This window comes from Perna viridis, chromosome 4 (genome assembly GCF_037379345.1).
Source record: "Perna viridis isolate PV_CMFRI_1.1 ecotype Kerala chromosome 4, ASM3737934v1, whole genome shotgun sequence".
NCBI lineage: Eukaryota > Metazoa > Mollusca > Bivalvia > Mytilida > Mytilidae > Perna > Perna viridis.
Genome location: NC_142448.1, coordinates 12,382,458 through 12,402,430, shown reverse-complemented (window position 1 = coordinate 12,402,430; position 19,973 = coordinate 12,382,458). Strand labels below are relative to the sequence as shown.

The 19,973-nt window shown below is 30.3% G+C and overlaps 1 protein-coding gene across 2 annotated transcripts in view; it reads right to left on the bottom strand.

Annotated features, from left to right (window-relative positions):
* LOC148618891 (intraflagellar transport protein 70A-like) overlaps positions 1 to 19,953 on the bottom strand; it is a 35,032-nt gene extending 15,079 nt beyond the window's left edge. Inside the window, exons 1-12 of one of the 2 annotated variants that reach the window (XM_088578235.1) lie at positions 19,796 to 19,953; positions 17,121 to 17,186; positions 15,483 to 15,692; positions 15,205 to 15,237; positions 13,127 to 13,183; positions 9,800 to 9,868; positions 9,330 to 9,501; positions 7,400 to 7,528; positions 6,767 to 6,969; positions 5,840 to 5,905; positions 4,123 to 4,242; positions 1,523 to 1,599 (exon numbers count right to left, since the gene is read on the bottom strand). In XM_088578235.1, the coding sequence (XP_088434361.1) occupies positions 1,523 to 1,599; positions 4,123 to 4,242; positions 5,840 to 5,905; positions 6,767 to 6,969; positions 7,400 to 7,528; positions 9,330 to 9,501; positions 9,800 to 9,868; positions 13,127 to 13,183; positions 15,205 to 15,237; positions 15,483 to 15,692; positions 17,121 to 17,186; positions 19,796 to 19,849 (1,256 nt within the window). In that variant the 5' untranslated portion in view covers positions 19,850 to 19,953. The remainder of the gene's footprint in view (positions 1 to 1,522; positions 1,600 to 4,122; positions 4,243 to 5,839; positions 5,906 to 6,766; positions 6,970 to 7,399; positions 7,529 to 9,329; positions 9,502 to 9,799; positions 9,869 to 13,126; positions 13,184 to 15,204; positions 15,238 to 15,482; positions 15,693 to 17,120; positions 17,187 to 19,795) is intronic. The other variant, XM_088578237.1, reaches the window with a different exon arrangement.
* Positions 19,954 to 19,973: the final 20 nt, after the last annotated feature.

Genomic DNA, 19,973 nt, shown 5'->3' with positions numbered 1-19,973 from the left:
AACAATTTTCAAATGACAGAAAAACATTCTGCCAAACTTATAAATATAGCTTTCTTAAGATAAATTTTAGTTTCATGGGCAGTGTAACAGCTAGTCTTAAAGACAATACATGTTTCCAATGGATGGATGGATATATAGAGGTAAAACAGTATGTAATCCCTCCCCAATAGAGTGGATGTGGAGTGCAGTCCTTCTTCATTTTCATGTGCCCTAGGCCCATCTGACATTGAAAAGAATATTCAAAATAACTTCTGACATATTAACTGCTTTTTTTTATTATTTTAAAACCTCTGTTTTAGTTTAAATTATATTGAAATTCTCAATTAAATGAAGAAATAGTCAATTGAATGGCAATAGTATTTAATGGTAATCAACATTTTACAAAAAATGTATAAACTGAAACAATATGATTTTGTTTTTGTATATTTAAGTGTCCTCTCTCCAAGATTATGCTCTATATCATAGTTTTTTTAGTAGGAATTCAAGAAAATTGATGGATATAGAAGCCAAAAACTGAAAGAATGATTATCAAGATTTGTTTCATCAAGAGCACATAGGGAGCTGGTACAATATTTTTAAATGTCAAAATAAATAGAAGTGGCAATTAAAAAAATCCCAAATGACATCTGTTAAATCTGTCCTGTAATAGTAGACACTTCACTTTATACTAGTTGTCCACTGAGACTGAGAGATCAGAGATAACAAAGTCAACCTATCACAATAATGTTTTAAAAGGTAAATAATTCTTCATGTTGTTTGGAATAATTTCTGGACAGAGAAACAAGATAAAAAATATTTCTTAATTGACAAACTGGCTGAATATCATGATACTACAAACATGACAGAATATGTTCAAATCATTCATCAGGGAGTCATTTTTTTTTCTCACTCCATTGTGTAATGAATCAATTTCTTTTATTGACATCCATAAAAGGAAATAAGGGACATAAATCTTCAAATTAGAGCATAAAATCTAGGTTAACAAGTTTAAATACAAGACATTATAATGTAGTATGCTGGGTGATCTATGAAAGTTTCAAGAAGTAAGAGCAACAGTGGTTTTCATTAATGGGCACTTGATATTTTGTTATTTCCCTGCTTAAATATTTTACAACTGGCAGGACCAGTTGAAAGTTGTGTGAAAATTAATCATAATATGATAATTATCTGAAGTGTCCCCTTGCCATGGGGTGAATATCACTTTTATTTCACTCTCAAGAGCCTCATCAAAAGCGAGAGGGTATCTTTCACTTTTATACTCTCTCATCTCACTTCTAAAGAGGTCTCTGCCTCATAAAAAGGAATTGAATATCTAAAATATAAAATTTATAACCACTCAGCACACCTCTCAAGAAGAGTGTGTATTAGTTACTTCTATAACCATAAAGTTCACCTCTCAAGAGCCCATCTAAAGGAGAGTGATTATGACTTGTTATTATAACCTTGTAAATACAAAGCTCACTTCCCAAGAACCTCATCAAAATAGAAGAGTATCATTTACTTTTAAAACTGTAATGCTCACCTCTCAAGAGCCTCATCATATTCATTAACTGCTTTCTTCACTGATTCATCGTCATGGTTCTGACGTGCTTCTTGTACCTAAAGTAACAAGTACAAGTCAATTACACTAGCTGCAGATACACTTTTAATTCCAAATTTTATTAATACCTTATTTTTAATAGTCTTTTACTAACAGAAAACTTGTTCTAATGAAGAAGATACTTCATGTCTGAAAGTCAAAGTCACACTACATAGAGGAAACAGGCAGCTATAACTCCAAAATGAAATAATACAGAAAACCTAGAACAAGACTGAAAGACTGGAACAGAGATTAACACATAGAAAAGGTGGACAAATGAGACCTGTCAATAATGAGACAGATGCATTGAGTATGTATTGAATATGTTAATAACTTTGGATCCTTTCAAATTGGAATTTACAAATTAATTAATAATATCACTTACTGTCAATAAGTTAATGTCTACTTGAAAGAATGAACTTTCAATTTTTTGTTGGTTTTTTTTTTGCTGGAAAGAGGGGTGGAATCATAAAGAGTGTGAAAAAAATTCTGATATACCAGGCATTACTACCGAGTATGTAGCTTCATACACATATTTTTGTACCATGATGAACCACATTGGATGTAACCCCAATACCATACAAAAAGTGTTCACTGCAAATCTTAATTCAAGGCATTATTGACAAACCAAGTGACATTTGGACAGATTGACAAAAAAATGTGTCACTTACTGCATTGGCAGGGCATGAGAAGAAACCAAACACAACTTCATTTCTACCAAACAATAATATTTTGTTTTGAAGCAAAGTCTATGATGAAAAAGCTTTGATAAATTCATTATACATTGACAAAGGGTAATCACAAGTAAGAAGCCTCTATTCACAAGTTTTGCATTAAGGATAGAACATCAGTAGATCTCGATAAAAGATATGAAAGTATCATCTTTTCTACAAAGAACATACATATACATATAAAAATCCCCAATCATTTAAATTAGATTCCATCAATGTGGTTAATGTAAAAAATGTCATTAAAAATATGACATAAAAAACACACTATTGCCCAAGAAAAGAAAATTAATGTATTACAAAGTATACCAATACAATAGTACCTAATGAAAACATCTTTTTTTTTTCACTACAATTTTTTTTTAAATCTTTGGAAAGTAAAACATTTTTAACACAAATCTCAACCAACTTCACACATTAAAGAAAGAAATATAATATACAAATTTAATTGAATAGGGAACAAAGGTTTCAACAGCATGTCATGTATCATGTGGATCCACTTCAATTTGAACAAGTAACAGGTTTTATACATTTTTAAGTGAAGAAAAATAAACTTGAGTGAACAACATATGAAAACACTTTTACCTGGAACAGAACACATAGAGAATCATATAGTTTTAATCAAAAGAATAACTGAATGCATATGTCAAGGAATATGGATAAGGATTAATGGAAATACAAATCTGTTTCCAATCATAGCTGCATTTATCAAGAAGGAAATTAAAGCTTGGATAAACAGTCAACTTATTATCCATTACAAGTTTAATGTAAAACTAATATTAATTAAACAGATTACAAGAAAATTAAAATGGAATGTACTGTTATCTTCAAGTTTACAAGGTGCATGGAAGACATTAAGATTCAAGTTTTTCACACATTAATAGTAACAATTAATAATTTGGGAAAAATGGTTAATCAACATGTATCAAAGATGTTTCCAAGCATGTTTAGAGCAAAGGTGCTAATGTTAAAGTATATCTCTCAAACCACTTAACCTGTCTTATGTGACTACCTGTCTAACATGGTCACTTCAAATACAAATTAAAACTCAGTGACCATGAACAACAGGTAATTTGCATATGGTTTCCACATATAGCTCTCTACACTGAAAGCCTACATGTGTCAATTACATCCTTTGTCACATTCGACAGTTTAAATGTAATATAATGTGTCCTGTTCACCAGATAGTAGTACAAAACCATGAAAAACAAAAATCAATTCTGCACATCAATTTCAAAATCACAACAAAATAACTTCAATGTAATTTGCAAATACATACAGCTTCTATCTATAAAACAAAATTTCAAGATTGCTAAAATTTTAATATTTCTTGTCAATACTGGCTAAAAACATGGAAAAGCTAGGCTTTAAGATCTACCGATGAACATCCTTAATGCAAAGACAAATCCAGTGTGCAACATTAATTACCTCCTCCATACGTTTGCCAACGTGATAATGTACCTATCAATTTCAATACTTCATTTACACCAGTTAAAATTCATAAAGATCAGGGGGAAAGAATACTTAAGCTTTTAACAATAATTGTTTTCTAATTAATTACACTTAAATCAACCAGTTGAAAGTAGTTAAGAGCTTTTACTGAAACTTTTATGTTTTTTGATGAAAAATTAAGTGAATTCTCTGATGCAAATGACATCATACACAGGTGGCCATTGAAAGTAAAGTTATGCAACCAACAGAGATAAGGATAGCTGAAATTTATCAATTTTTAACCAACTTGCAATCCCTGACCACAATAAAACACACATCTTTATAATCCCTTTTTCTATAAATATTTGTTGACTGATTTGTTACCTGTTTGGTGAGTTTACTAAGAGTTTCTGTCTGTTGTTTAGCCATTTCTTCAAGTTTCCTGTATGCCTCCTCTGGAGAAGTTTGTCTCGTAATCACAGCCTCAAGAAAGTCATACAAATACTAAAATATACAAAATATTAAACTTTAATTCTGAGTTACCAATTCTCCTGTTTTGTCAGAATATCAAAGTTCATGGACTTCCCACATAAACCATGAAAGTTTTACTTCACAAAGAATAAGTCTTCTGATATATTCTGAATGTCTGAACAATTATTGTTATACACTGTTGATAATACTGTATCCTTTTCTATCATTCTTGGTAAAGGATTTTTTATTGTGATATGAAAAAATCACAATTGCATATAACTAAGATGTATTCATTACAGTGTCTCAGGTAGCCAAAAAGGAGGCTTCACTACTCCCTCCTTTTGATATGCCCTTAATAAGAACATTACAAGAACATAAGAAACCATTTTAGTCATTTAAGTCAATACTGTCCTTCTTATTAAAAAATCTCGGTATTAAGTTCTTTCTAATAAAAATGCTTACTTAAACCAATAAATAGTTAAATCATGACAGCATTTATCGTTACTTTTGCCAAAAAATGTGCCTTTATAATATGTTAAACATGCTATTTATCTAACTGAATCAGAAACATGTGGTTCTACTTCTAAATTTGTGAGAGAATAGAAACTGAATATGGAGTAATGCACCTATAGCTACCAGCCTTAGACTTTTATAAATAAGTAAAATTTAAATAGGTCAAATTGTAAACATGTGATTTGACTAGTTGTGGTAAGACATTTGGCATTAGTGTTTCTGTATAATGTGACTGATGGAACATCCTTCAAACTATTGATAAATAAGTAAAATCCTATTTCCAATAACATACCAAGGTCTATACAATTTGTAAAGGCAAACATTCATGAAATTCAATTATATTATTTTATTGCTATCCAAGAAGAGGTAAATAGTATCATTTTCATTTTCAAACATAGTACAATTTCCAATAATTAAATTTCTAAGCATATAGAAATAGCAAAGCTATTCTTTTAGTAAATATTAAACATTGTAGTAATTGAATTTTTAATTGCTAATTCTACTAATTGAACAAATGTGTAAACAATGGTAGTTGATGTTTAAAATATAGTATAAAGTAAAACTAAACAGTATTGACAGCTGACAGAAAAGTGCTATTTTTTTTAAATAAATGTTTTCCTCTTTTATCATGTACATCAACATAAATCATAAAAATACAGGATAAGGAAAACACTTGCCCATCAAGTAGTAAGAGGAGTTTGGCTATCAATTCATTTATTACCAATCAATAACATGAACACAGACTGTGGAAAATTAAAAGTACTTTCAAGTGATATTCCATAAACAAAAACAAATTTGCCATTAAACAAAATGAAACCTGACTGCCGATCATAACAAGATGGAAATGAAAGTATACATGGCCCATTTCAGTATAGTTAACAGACATAAATAAGTATTATACATCTATCATTTAATAAAAAGTATAAAGATATTGTTGAGAAAAACACTGGTTAAGTGCAACACTTTATCATGAGTTGAATACTTCTTGAGATTAAAACCATAAAGATTTCCAAACCACCCATTGACTTCAGACAAAATAATCTACCAAGATAATATAGATGGTAATCAGAGGTTTCTATTACCATCTGAATATAAACCAGGTGTAGAGATTACTTACAGGTGTAAGATACTTGTAGGTCAGGTGTGCATTCTCTGCCAGTACATCAGCTGCTAAGTCATAATACTGAAAGATAACAGATTACAATCATTGCAAGTCAGCAAGATTTGGTAAGCAGGTAGAAAAAAATCCTGAGTAAAGAGAGATAACTTAATCATCCTACATATCATTTCATATGATTTACAATGTTGAATGTTCAGAATGCTTTAGTGAACCATAGAAGGCAGACACCACCAAGGAATGTAGACAGGAATGACCTCAATACAACATTTGTCATGATATGTAGTTCAAAATTCTTCACTTCCTTAGCAAAAAAATGCAAGTATTTCAATTCTTACATCATTCAAACATTTTGCTACATATACAATGAGCAGAAGGTATCAAACATAGTAGAATTTAGTTCATGACATTTTATGTATTGAGATATACACAGGCAGAATTATTTCACATGATTTTCACACGAATTTCACATGATTTTCACCTGAATTGAGCAAATAAACTAAGTGAAAGAGTTCACATGAAATTCAGGTGAATGGATCCTTCACATGAAATTCACACAAAATGTTCACATGAAATTCATGTCTAGTGAATTTCACATGAAAAATGTTAATTTCATGTGAATTTCACATGAATTTCATGTGAAGCTCGATTAACATAAATTTCACGTGAAAAATATTTGCCTGTGTAGCAGAAATATTGATGACCATTCATCTTTATTAAATATTCATCGATAAGCCTTGGAAACACCATAGTCAAACCAGCATAATGATGCCCATATGAGTTGAGTTATCAGTTAACTAAGAATTATTAAAATATTACAACCAGCATCTTAAAGTTTAAAATCACACTGCTTGATATTGAAATAATTAAATAGAAATACCATAATCTTTTTATAAATAAGATTAATGACTATTCAAGGACAATTACCTCATATTTTACATAAAGAAGCAAGAGATTTCCAAATGTTTCTGGAGGAAAAGGATTCTGTTGTAACAAGAACTGCATTTTCTGGAATCCTCCAGTAGCATTGATCTCCATGTTCATCAAGGCCTGGTTATGTAGGGATACAGCATCTAGTTCCTCCTCCGCCCTTGGTGGCATGTCTGTCAGGGCTTCACATGCTGCCTCATCTAAAAGCAATCACACAGACAACTAATGTCAAAACATAAAGTATTGGTTTTGTATCATTTGTTTTATTGAAGAGATATCAAAGTTGTTCATAATACAAAAGTAATTCAATCCCTAACCACCCTTCAGATGAGTAAGTTTTTTTTAATTTAATGAAGCACCTAACTAGGATAACTTGGCTCCAATTCTATATTGCATAAGCAAAAATTTAATAATTAGATAATATGATTGTTCTAAAGTTTTAACTAGTTTTGCTTGCTTAATAACCTTTGAGTCACTTTACACTTGTTTGTAAACTGCTTTCCTTTTCATAAAACATGATATTTTGTATACTGGTAACTTAGTCTTAAAAAGAATATGTTTTATCTTTTAACTGATTTATATAATTTTGAAGAAAAAAAATTACAGAATTATTCAAATATTGTAACTTACAGTTCTTGAGTTGGTACTCTATGGCAGCCTTTAGATTGAAGGCCTCTATCAAAGCAGTCTCATGAAGAGTCAGTGTATTCCCTACACTTCTAACATCTATTCCTTCAGTAGTCATACCAACACTAAGCTCTGAAAGTGATCAATTCTTATGGTTTAATGTATGCCAAAAAATAATTTCAGATTCAAAACGTATTGTTGTATCAATTTTCTCATAGATGTTTTCATTAGCTCTAGTTTACAGTCATTTTCAATGTTTCTTTTTCTCAATTGCCATTTATTACATGATCAGTCACCATTGGTTACAAAAAGATTTATTTCAACAAGTATATTCTGTTTTATTATACGTTTTAAGACCTAGGCATATTTTGATGTCAATTCTATGACATCAAACATTTGGGGTGTGTTATGGGCTCTTATATATCAGCCCATAAGGTGTTATGAATGAGTAATCAAGAGAACCAAGGTTACAGCGGTACATGTGAAGTTAAGACTGTTGCAGATATGCAGAAAACCCACATTTTTTTTATTAAACATGTGATAAATAGCATAATGCTTAAATAACTTAGTCTTATACTGGTCATGGTGATGTTTATATTTTTCAAGATATTGATGTTGCAGGGATATTGAGTCATGAAATTATATCTTTATCTTACTACCACTTTAGCTTATTCAAAGACTTTAACAATACAACAGTTTTAGGATATTATCCTTGTTGTGGGAAACATAAGGGTAGTCAAAAATTTAAGTTATTTACCATTCACATAAAAAACTGTCTATTCAACATGCAAAAGCTATTCTTAGTAAAATATCTAAATAGGAGATGCACATCTTTAATATACATCGACACTTTGCATAAGTTTAAAAAATATCTGCTCAATTCAGTCTGAGTTATAGATTTGCATATACTAAAGAAAAATGGCTCTGTTCAACGTGAACAAATTCATAATAAAAATTTGTCAATTTTGCCCCTAAATTCAATATGTTTATTAACACTAGGCAAAGTTTGAAAATTAGTCAAATACAATCTTTTTAGGAATAGTTATTCTATTTTATTTTCTCTTATCATTTATTAACAACTTTTTTTTATTCAAAATGAAAATTAAAGCTTTCCTTGTCCTTTTATGTATTTAATACATAACTTAACCTAAATGCCCTTAAGATTTTTGATACATGTAATAGCAATTTCCAGGTTATCATATTATAAAGTAATGCATTTGTAAATGTTAGGAGAAAAGTCAATACAGAGTTATCTCCTCCTTACCCTAACCTGTTAACATGCAATACCCTTTTAGTATCATAAATATCTAATAAGATCTCCAGACAAAATATGCACTTAATAAAAGAAAATCAATAATGTCTTTTTTGAGAAATTACTCCAAAAAATTCCACAAATTAAAGGAAAAGTGCAAATTTTGAAGTCCTTGCATACCATTAGGTTTAACTGTTTAAGAATTGCCAGATATATATACAAATTGATTATACCTGTTTGTGGGGTCTGCTACCATTGGAATTTAGACACTTACTGAACTGATTAAATGGAAAACTTTATGTTGACTTACTCTCCAATGGTGACCTTTGACTCCTTTTGCATTTTTTACTACTTAAATTCAATACAAAGGCTACTACATTACTTTCTATATTAATATTCTATACTAGAACTTCGCAAGGAGATACAATTATTAATTTGCATGGTACAGATATTCAGTCATACACAGTAATCATTTCTATCCATACACAACATAAGTTGTTTCTACATTCCATATAACATTAAGGTAATATAAATAGTTAGGATAATTAACAATACTTTTTTAATAGAAGCTTTACACTTGTATTGACAAGACAATACTGCAATGTTGTCTTCAATGTATTAAAAGGGAGAATTATAAGAAACATATTATCGATCAGAAATACAGAGTATAAAATTTCTCACCAGGATGTTCTCTTATACCCCTCTCTATGATATCAGCAATGTGTTTAAGTGCAGGAGCATACTGTTTCAGCATGTAGTGACACAGAGCTATATTGTAAGATAGATCAGGTTTATAGCCAAGGATCTGCATGGCAGTAGTAAACTTGTGACAAGCTTCCTCATATCTACCATCCTGTTAAAGGGAGATAATTCAACTACAGTAAATGTCAAAAGATGATGTAGTTATATAATAATATGGATTCTTTCAAAAATGAGGGAAAGAATAAAAAAATGCTCTGCTACATGTATATTCTTTATGCATTTCTTTTCATTTTCTATCAAAATTCACCTGAAACACTCAAAGTTCTCAGTCAATGGAATTTCTGAACAAATCTGAATTATAAATAAATTGAATACCATACAACTGACACCTGTTGAGTCATGTTTGTGCTTTAACATGGGAAGTTTTGATCAACAGTGAATGATTTTACCTTGAACAATAAGCAACCTAGGTTAATTTCAGTGTCTGGATCATCTGCTGGACACTGCTCTACAAGACTCTGAAAGGAAAGAAGACAATTTAAATGAAAATCATAAATAAACAATAAAACTTAAATAGTAAGATACATATAGATACAACATTAAATAATTTAGAAGGTATGAAGTGTCAATTCTGAGCTTGTTGCTTCTCTTAATTTCCAACCATGGGATTGTGTAAATATGAGCCATATTTATTTTCAATGTGTGTCTATGATGGTAGAAATTGATATCAAGGACAATAACTTCTTGATAAATGGTAGAAGAGATTTTCTGGAATGTACCTGGTAAAATTGTGAAAAATCGCTTATTGGACAATTTCAATAGCTATCTAAAACAATGAAGGAGAAAAAACTAAAAACTCAGAAAAAATGCAACCTGGAAGAGCAATAATTATTAACACTTCACTATGAGAACATTTCTACCAGACTATTTTGCTCTAATTACCCAATAGGATGAGTCCTGAGAACTTAATTTCAATATGGATTTATTGGAATAAAGCATATTTATAGTTTTCCACCCAAAATCTGTCAATTGACTTCTACAATCATGGACTCTTTAAACATAAATAAGTACATCTGCATATTAAAGATATACAAGATATGCTGTAGACAAAATCAAATTAATCTTAATCTTAACTAACAGTCTAGGTTGATACCACAAGGTACTACATGTACCAACTTGTTATATGAATTGAAAACTTCTGTTCCCTGAAATTCTATTGTCTAGTTTAAATTTTTTATGGTTATATAAGAAAAATGTGTAAGTTAAAAAAAACAAAAATGTAAAAATATTAAGTAGAAAAAAATAAACAACTCCTAGTTATAATTTCAGTTCCCAATAAAATAGTAATCTACCATTCACTCTTTAGACAGATTCATATTTGTCACATGTTGTAAACACCCCAATAAAAGAAAGCAGAAAAGTTTCTGTCAAAGGTTAAAGTAAAAGAAATTTATTACAATAAATGCAGAAATCTTTACTTAATTGATATGATTTCGTCAACAATTTTAATTTTACTTTAAACTTATGATTATGCATTAAATCCTCCTACCATATTTATTTGAAAAATTTAATAATTAAAAATAGAATTAATTTTTCACATTAAGATAGAGAAAAAATAAGGATTCACACTAACCATAATAAGAGCTAGCTCAAAGATGATCATAAGTTACTTCCCATTGATGTATTTTCAAAACATTTTAATAGGAATTATGTACAAGTTTAATTAATTATCTGAAAACAATTTAAATTTTAAAAATCATCTTAAGAGTAATGATTGACAAAAATGAATGTGATATATTGATTTCCATGATTATTTGCCAAAATAAATTCATCACTACACCTCACATAACTATTTTGTAACATCTGGCTGTTATATAAAGCATTCATTTATGCTATATGATTGAGGTCTGCAACCATTGGATTGAAGAAAAATGACATAGCTAAATAATGACTCAGAAAAAAGGAATACATAGTACTAATATAAAACTATAAATGAACCTCAAATGCATTCAATGGTGACCTTTGACCTCATTTTTACACTTGAATTTGAGAGAAATATTAGAATTAAGAAGGTTCAAAACATTCTTCATCCAAACTGTTGTTTGAAAAAGAATGAAATGACAATCATGTCTTATAAAAACAAGGAATTTAACAGAAAAAAAAACATATACTTTTTTAGTTGAATAATAAAGGAGAATCAAATGTTTAAACTTCATGTGCAATGTACTCAGTACACATACTTTTCAAATGGAACAGCATTCAGCACTTTTTTTCAAATTCACTGAACTAGAATTTCAAGTCATCAAGTTTGAAATGATAGTCAGCTGTGTTCTACTAAACTATGTTACTTATTAGTAAATACTAAACAAGTCAACCATGAAAAATTTACTCTTCTTATTTTCATTTTGATTCCAATATTTATGTTTTTTGTCTTTGTCAATTAAACTATATGTCATGTACAAAAATTACATTTTTTTTTTATCACATAGAATACTGATATCACATAAAAAAAGTTAACTTATGTTCAGAACTCAATTTCTCCCAATACAATGCACAGAGAACACATACATAGAATCTTAGAAAATGACAAAAAGTAATCAAGGGAACCAAGGTTATAGCGGTAATCAAAAGAATGTAATCCAGGGACAAAGACCAGACATGGAAAACAGACACACACAACAAAGAACATAAAGTAACTAAAATCATACATACAAAGTAAGAAAAGTAAATGAGCAAGTCGGACTCCACTAAAAACTGATAATGATATGATATATATTTTGTTTATTAGCTGTTTAAGCTTGAACAGAAAAACACAAACTTCAGCATGGTCATTTTTCTTGCAATATGATTCACCCTGAACCCTGATTTGGTGGGGTTTTTTTTATCCCGGGGACACATGTTTGACCCTGGTTTCAGGGTTTACTCCTAAAAATGGGACTGGTTCCCAAATTGATTAGCTAAATTAATCAGTGGTCATCACTTCCTCTCCTGTCAAAATTAAGACTTTTTCCTTTTTTCAAACAAGAAAGGTAAATTATATGTGGTCATATTGTCAAATATAACCAAACAATTTTTTTTAACAAACTCAGCGACAACTAATTTTATCCATTCTTTAATTTGCCGTGCATTCGCATCATCTTCAACATCCACATATAAATCATAATTAATAGAGATTAATACACTCCTTATGAATCAATGGGACAAGTGAAAACATCTTGTAACTATAAAAATAAGTTGTAAAAATGTAGTCAACATATATATAATACACATGTATACATATATACCTCAAGGCAAATAGCTTTGGATACACTTAGTCTGAGTTATCTGCCCATAGAAAAACAGATGGATAATAATGTGCAGTTTGATGCATTGCAAAACACATGACTAGTTATTTCACCAATCATCGATTTCTATTTTGATCAAAATTGAAAAAAACTTGTTGTTCATCAGGTTACTTAACACAGACAAAATGATTTGCAAGGTAAATCTGATCAAGCCACCTTAGTTTTCTAGGGCTACTTTGTAAGTGCATATATATACAAATGAAAGGCCAGCTATAATGAGGTCTGCTGTCATTGGAATTTAAAAACAAACCTTACTTACTGAACTATTAATAAATATGAAACTTAATAAATACCCAATAATAATACTTATTCCAATGGTGACCATTGACCTTATTTTAGCAAAGAAAATCATGACTTGCAGTTCAATTCTATGGATACCCATACAATTCACATTTCATTTTTAGCCAATTATACAAAAATGTACAGAAATACCTTTGCACCAGGTAAATCCTCTTCTCCATATTTGATGGCAGCCTGGAGTTTGGTAATCTGTAAGAAAATAAAATGAAACTACAAAGTATCCAATAAGTGAATATCAGGTGGAAATCTGATTTGGTTGAAGCATAATAATGATGTAAAATAAACCTTATGAAAATTCTAATATATGACTCTAAAAAAAACAAAAAAAAAACCTCAGACATGTACAATGATTAAAGACCAACCAGACTCTGATAAACAAGGTAAAATAACATGTAATCATTCTAATTTTACAAGACCAAATGTTTTTTTCTAGTACTTAATTCCTTGTCCATACCAAAGCCCTAATAGAAACTTTGATCCAATATAATAACAATAAGAGTAACACACAATATTCCATCAGAATTTAAAGTCATCAGTTAACTAAATCAAAGTCTGTCACAGTGAAACAATATGAAGCTGAAGTCCGCAATCATTTCTGTTACAAAACTGGTCAAACAGAAAATTCCTTACACAAGCACATCTTTATATTGTGATAAAAAATGGACTGGAAATTCAGTGAGTTTGGTCATTGAAAATACATGTAACACATGACAGACAGACAGTGTACATTGGCGAAGTATTTTTTTATAAAAACAACAGGTCTGCAAGTCCAATCAAGTATATTGTCCATGTTTGCCACTAAAGGTAAATACTGAACAATTCTACAAACTCAATACCTCATCAAAATTTAGATAAGTTTTCCTAAAATAGATATATTCACTGTACACACCATAAGACTATAAACATTCACTGCTTATGCCATAAGACTATAAAAATAACTCCATATTAGCCATATGTTTCACATAACTTGTTCAAACCAAACTTACTGATAAAATGAACATCTAATTACTGACTAACATTCAAATATTTGCCAAAGTATTGTAAAAATTGCCAGTACAATACAATATACAAAAGTAGGTTAATACGGGATTAAGCTGTCCAAATGGCTTTAACCAGTCCAATACATCACATTGGCTTGGTTGAAATCCATATCAGCCTTGGCCAATATGACGTTAATTTAGTCAATAAAGGTTTGATTTTGTAAAGTTTTCCATATTGGCTGAGTTATTGGTACGCCTCGGTCCATTATGGCTAGCCTCTGACCAATAACTCAGCCAATATGGAAAACTTAACTTTACGCAATAATACTACAATTATTGTGGTCTAACTCTCCATACGGTTTGATGTAAATCAAGTGACCGATAAAGAAGGTGTCATAGACAACATTATATCTGAAAGACTAAAACATTTACACCCAATGTGTAGGTAGTGGGATGCTTTGTATTTTTAAATATATGGATAGGTAGTAACATACAAAACATTGTATTCATAAATTTAAACAACAAAATATTTTTTAAAACATGCTTTAAGTATCAAACAACTTCCAAAAACTAGACAAACAACAAGACTGCAAAAAAGTTGAACCAATTCAGAAAAAAAGTTTTCTTTCAACATCTTCAAAAGTGATGTATGTAAAACAATTATTCATATAGACAAAGTTGATTTACCATACATGTTAAGTTACGAACTCTTAATAATAAGGAACTCGTAAAAACAAATCTAGGGAGGTCAATATACAAAAAATAGCTGTGATAAAGGACATGATATGCCCGTTCTCTACCCCTTTGTCAGGGTTATCTTTAAAATCAATAACCAGAAAGAATGAAAAAGTTAAAAGAGCTTCTTTCTCTGATGACAAAAAATAGTAATTGGAAGATATAAAGACAGATGTGTTGATAGTCAGATGAAAAGACAGTGATGTACCACCAAATGTCTGCACTAATGAATGGCATATAAAAATAGGAACACATAGATTATCTTCCACACTAGCTTTTTACACATACATTTATTTCACAAAAGACCTAAAATTCTGAAATCTTAATTATTCTAGTGTCCCTCCTTATCACAGCTTTACACTTACAGCAATATAGTGTTTTCTTTTTTAAGTTTTTAAACAGTTTGAGCTGATGAAATGAACACAAAAATTCTTCCACCAAAATTTTTACATGTGTGGATGAAAATCTACTAATATAAAACAGAATATGTAATACCATAAGTCTTCTTTCTAGTGCTGATTTTGCATTCTAGTCAATAAAATAGAACATTAATTGTATATTTTTATTTAAAGTAATATTTTTGTATTATGTATTATACAATCTGCTGATTTCTGGTTACTGTATGTTTTAGATTCTTATAACCACACATTTACTTCCTTTCTTCATTCAAAAATATAGAAATTATACACATAAATCTATCCATAAATGAATGTAGCAGTTCCTGATATTGTACATGGAAAGGGAGATAATTCAACACATAAATATAAACCTACCTTGCCCTGGTATTCGGGATTGTCAATCTGGCAGGCAACTTTCATGGCCTCTTGATAAAGGCAAGCCTTATGAAGGGACTGTGCATAGTACAGTTTATAGTCCTCCACCTCTGGATGCATCATACTGAGTTGTTCATAACAATCAGAAGCATTGACATAGTCCTGCATTTGGAAATAACAATATCCCAACAAAGACAATGCTGCTCGAGACTAAAATAAAATAAAAATACTATAGCAATAACAAGAGTATAAATAACATTCTGACAGTTTACATATAGCCTTAAACGTAAAAATAATTCATTTCATAAAAACCAGAAACTTAATTTTGATCAGCAGTAAATATCTCTAACTTTCAAATGGCTTGAATCACAGGGTTAATTTGACAATTATAATCTATTGAATACCAATATGACATGAGAACTACAAAAAGGGGTTAAAAGAAAGAAGAAAATTTAAACAGATGAAGTCAAATCGGTACATATAAATGCATTTTCAAGTGGATAGGAACTAGAAAAATTAAATGAACCTGGATAATTCACATGAGCTGTACACAGGCAAATATTTTTCATGTGAAATTCATGTGAAATTCACATGAAATTAACATGATTTTCATGTGAAATTCACTAAACACAAATTTCATGTGAACATTTCGCATGAATTTCATGTGAAGGCTCCATTCATCCAAATATCATGTGAACTCTGTCACATACTTTATTTGCTCAATTCAGGTGAAAATCATGTGAAATTCATGTGAAAACCATGTGAAATAATTTTGCCTGTATATATTAAAATTTCAATAGAAAAAAACAAGCTTTAAAAAATTCATATTTGTTTTCCCATAAGGTTTCAAAAATAACTTTGAGATGCCAAAGTTACAAAAGGTTCACTTGACTGTAGCATGAAAAGTGGATTAGTAGGGCTAATTACTGTCCATATTCCACAATCCTATCAAGTTTCAAAACAAGTTTCATTTGAGTATCAAGCTTCAGACTTGACCTTTGAAAATTAGTTATTTAAAAGTTTCTAAAGCTTCTACATCTCTATTCAATCCAGGTCAACCAAAGTTGGGCTACATGTACAGGCATGTCCATAAACTATTCCTGTAATTAGTTTAGATGTTTTAAAGTTGTTGAGCATAATGTGAAACTTAAAAGTTTATGGACAATCAATCACATTAAACACAAATGATGGCATTGCAACAAAGTTCTCTGAAAGATGAATCTTTGGTCCAGGTGAGCTGAAAACAGAGACTAAGCAGCCTTCTTTTTCACTCTTTTCTTTCATTCACAAAGTAGTAGTAGATGGTTAAAAATGTTAATTTAAGTATATCAGTTTTTTCCATTTAAGTTGTCTTCCAACTGGGAAAATAACAACTTATTTTTTTTTACAAATATGACCCTCTTCCTGATTATACATTAACTGCTTTTACTGCATGTGCATAAACTGAGGAATGGATTTTTAAAAAAGGTACTTAATCTTTTTCAGCAACTGAAATGATAAATGTACATTGGGTTTAATCCAATTATATGGACATATAAAAAATTAACATTTTATAACCAGTCATAAATATAAAATTATGGTAAGACAAGGAGGAAGTGAAAAGGCATTATATGTCAAGTAGTTTGATGAATTACCAACCTTTTGGTGACTCTGTAATTGGTTGTTGAGAATCTGTATGGCTTCATTGTAACGTTGGTCTTTAATCTATGAAAACAAGAAAGTGTAAAGTAATACTACTCAATAAGGTATCATTTTAATGCAGAACTCTTTAGATTTTAGCCACATACAAATATATATGTCATGCATGCAGAGAGTTATATTGAAAAATAATTAAATTAGTTATTGATGAAAAACCACTTCTTCAGTGAAATCCATAAATAAGACAAATTAAAACAAAGTAAAGAAAATGTGAATAGAAATGACAAGAAACATTCAGAATGAAAGTCACATACAAAACTAAAAGTAAACAAGCATTCTGAGAATATTCTGGGGCAATACAAAGTCCCCTACCAAAATATATTTCTGTTGAAGAAAACAGAAAGCAAACTTCATGCAAAATTTGTAAACAAAAACAAGTTTTCTAAGTCCAATGCCCATAACTCAGCAAAAAATTAAAGGACCAGAACAAAATTCAATTTTGAACTGCAACTTGCCATGGTTAAGTGATGTACCAAATATAAAATGAATATCTGCAAGCATGACAGAAAAAAAAATGAGGAAAACTGAGTTACTGCATGAATTTTCTAAGTCCAAGGACCGAACCACATCTAACTTGATCTGTAACTTGTCATTTATAAGCAATGCAAAATTATTAAATGTATTTATATAAGCAATGTAAAATTATTAAATGCACATTTTGTATATCTGCAAGCATGACGAAAAAAGGACAGAAAACTTATTTGCCAGACTTACAGACGACTGACTGACAGTTGGATAGAGTGCAAACCAACAGAAAGCTGCCTATAGGGGATAAATAGGTATCCCAGACTCAACAAAAAACTGGGTGCACATGTAGTAATCATAATCTAATTTTTGGAAATATAAACATCTATTGGGCTATGTCCGGTATAAAAATGATTGATATGGATTATCTTATAATTGTTATCAATATCAATTAATTGAGACCTTTGAATCACTGAGATTTTTTTCAGTCAGACAGAAAGTACATGTAATAATCACTCTCTTGTGCTCATGCAAAAATGAGTGACCCATATAACATACATTGCTACCAGCAGAGTCATGGTGAAAGTGTCTGACCCAAGGCAGTCAAACAAATTTTTTCTTATTTTCTTGTTGAATGTATAGAGCCTCTATACGCCATTCAGTAAGACAGATAAAAAATCTATTTTGCCAAGTCTGCTGCCATAGTAATCAAGAAAAATCAAGAAAAATGATTCCACACCTGTTAGTCAGGTTCTAAAGCTCATTAAAGTTGTTTCACATCTCCATAAATTAGAAAAATAATTTGAAAGAAATGGTCTTCACAAACAAAATCAACTACCCTTTTTTTCAGATTAATTTGAATTTCCATTGTTGGCCAGCTATTTATCTAACAGCATTCTCCTCTTTCACATTACATCTGACTTATATTAAACAAAAAAGATGTAGTTGATTGTTAGGTTTGATGAAGGGGTAGTATACTGCTTTAGACACATTCAGATGATCAAAGTGTTAAGCCTTCTATAAATTATAAAAAACAGACTTGTTTTGTTTCTATGCACTAAATCTGGATATTCTTAAATGTACATAGAAATTCATCTAAAAATTCATCATACTGACACTTGACAAACTTTTGTCCAGGTAAAACTGCATCAGGGCACATTGAAGTTTTAGAAATATTAAAAATGCAGGCTACACAAAATGTTAAAAAGAGGTCTGTTATTTTTCAAAAAAGCTACTTCGAGTTCGAAAGATCTTGATAAAACCCTGCAATCTACGCCAAACCCTGAACAGTTCTTTCGGTAAATTTACGAATATTTGGAATTCCCTTTGCTGTTTCTCACTTATTACAATATACTGATGAAAAATTCCTAAACAATCTGGGTGAAATGATAAATGGCATAAAATCTAATTTGTTGAAAAGGGAACCTATTACTTCTGCTTTGGACTTCGCTCAAACATAAAGCCATTGCCTACCTCATTAATTTAAGCAAACAAAGGACACTCTAAAATGTATAGAATAGAAACTTGTCTAATAATTCATCATACTGATACTTCAGAAACTTTCGTCAAGGCAAAACACTACATCACAATCTATTGAGCTTAGGTCTAGAAATTATCAAAAATAGCGCCTAAACAAAACGTTTCAAGGATGTCAATGTCACATGTTTCATCAGAACTACATGTACTTGTACAGTTTCAAAAAAACTATTTCCAGTGGAAGAGATCAAGGTAGGACCCTGCTTTCTATGCCCAACCTGGAACTGTTTGACCGATTATTTAACATATATCTGGAATATCGGTGGTCAGCTCTAACTGATGAAAAAATCCCTATGAGACTCAGCAAAAATGATATAAATGGTGGCATGATCTACTTCTTTTGATTACCGCTAGAACCTTGGTTCCCTTGATTACTCTATAAATTGTCCTTTTTTGTTTCACTTGCTTTAAGGCCAATGACTTCCTCATATTACACAATATATGGAAAGTTGAACTGATTTACTGACACATCAAAGAGGTGAAAGAAGTGTAATTACACTTGCACAGCAGAAATGAAAAGTTCATTTTGACATGAAATTACTCAATAATTGAATTAACATGAAAGTATTCAACTGTAAACTTAAAGTAAGATGATTTCTTTTTCTTAATCTTACCAATCCATATATGGTTGATGTGTATTCTCCTTCTTTCAACTGCAAGTGTGCCATGACTGTCTGTAACTAATGTAAACCGATGTCAAGCATTAGAGGAATGTCGATCTGTATCAGAATAGCGCTTCCTACACGTAAAAAATTACTTCAGTTAACTCGCAAAGGTGATTCAGAAGTATTC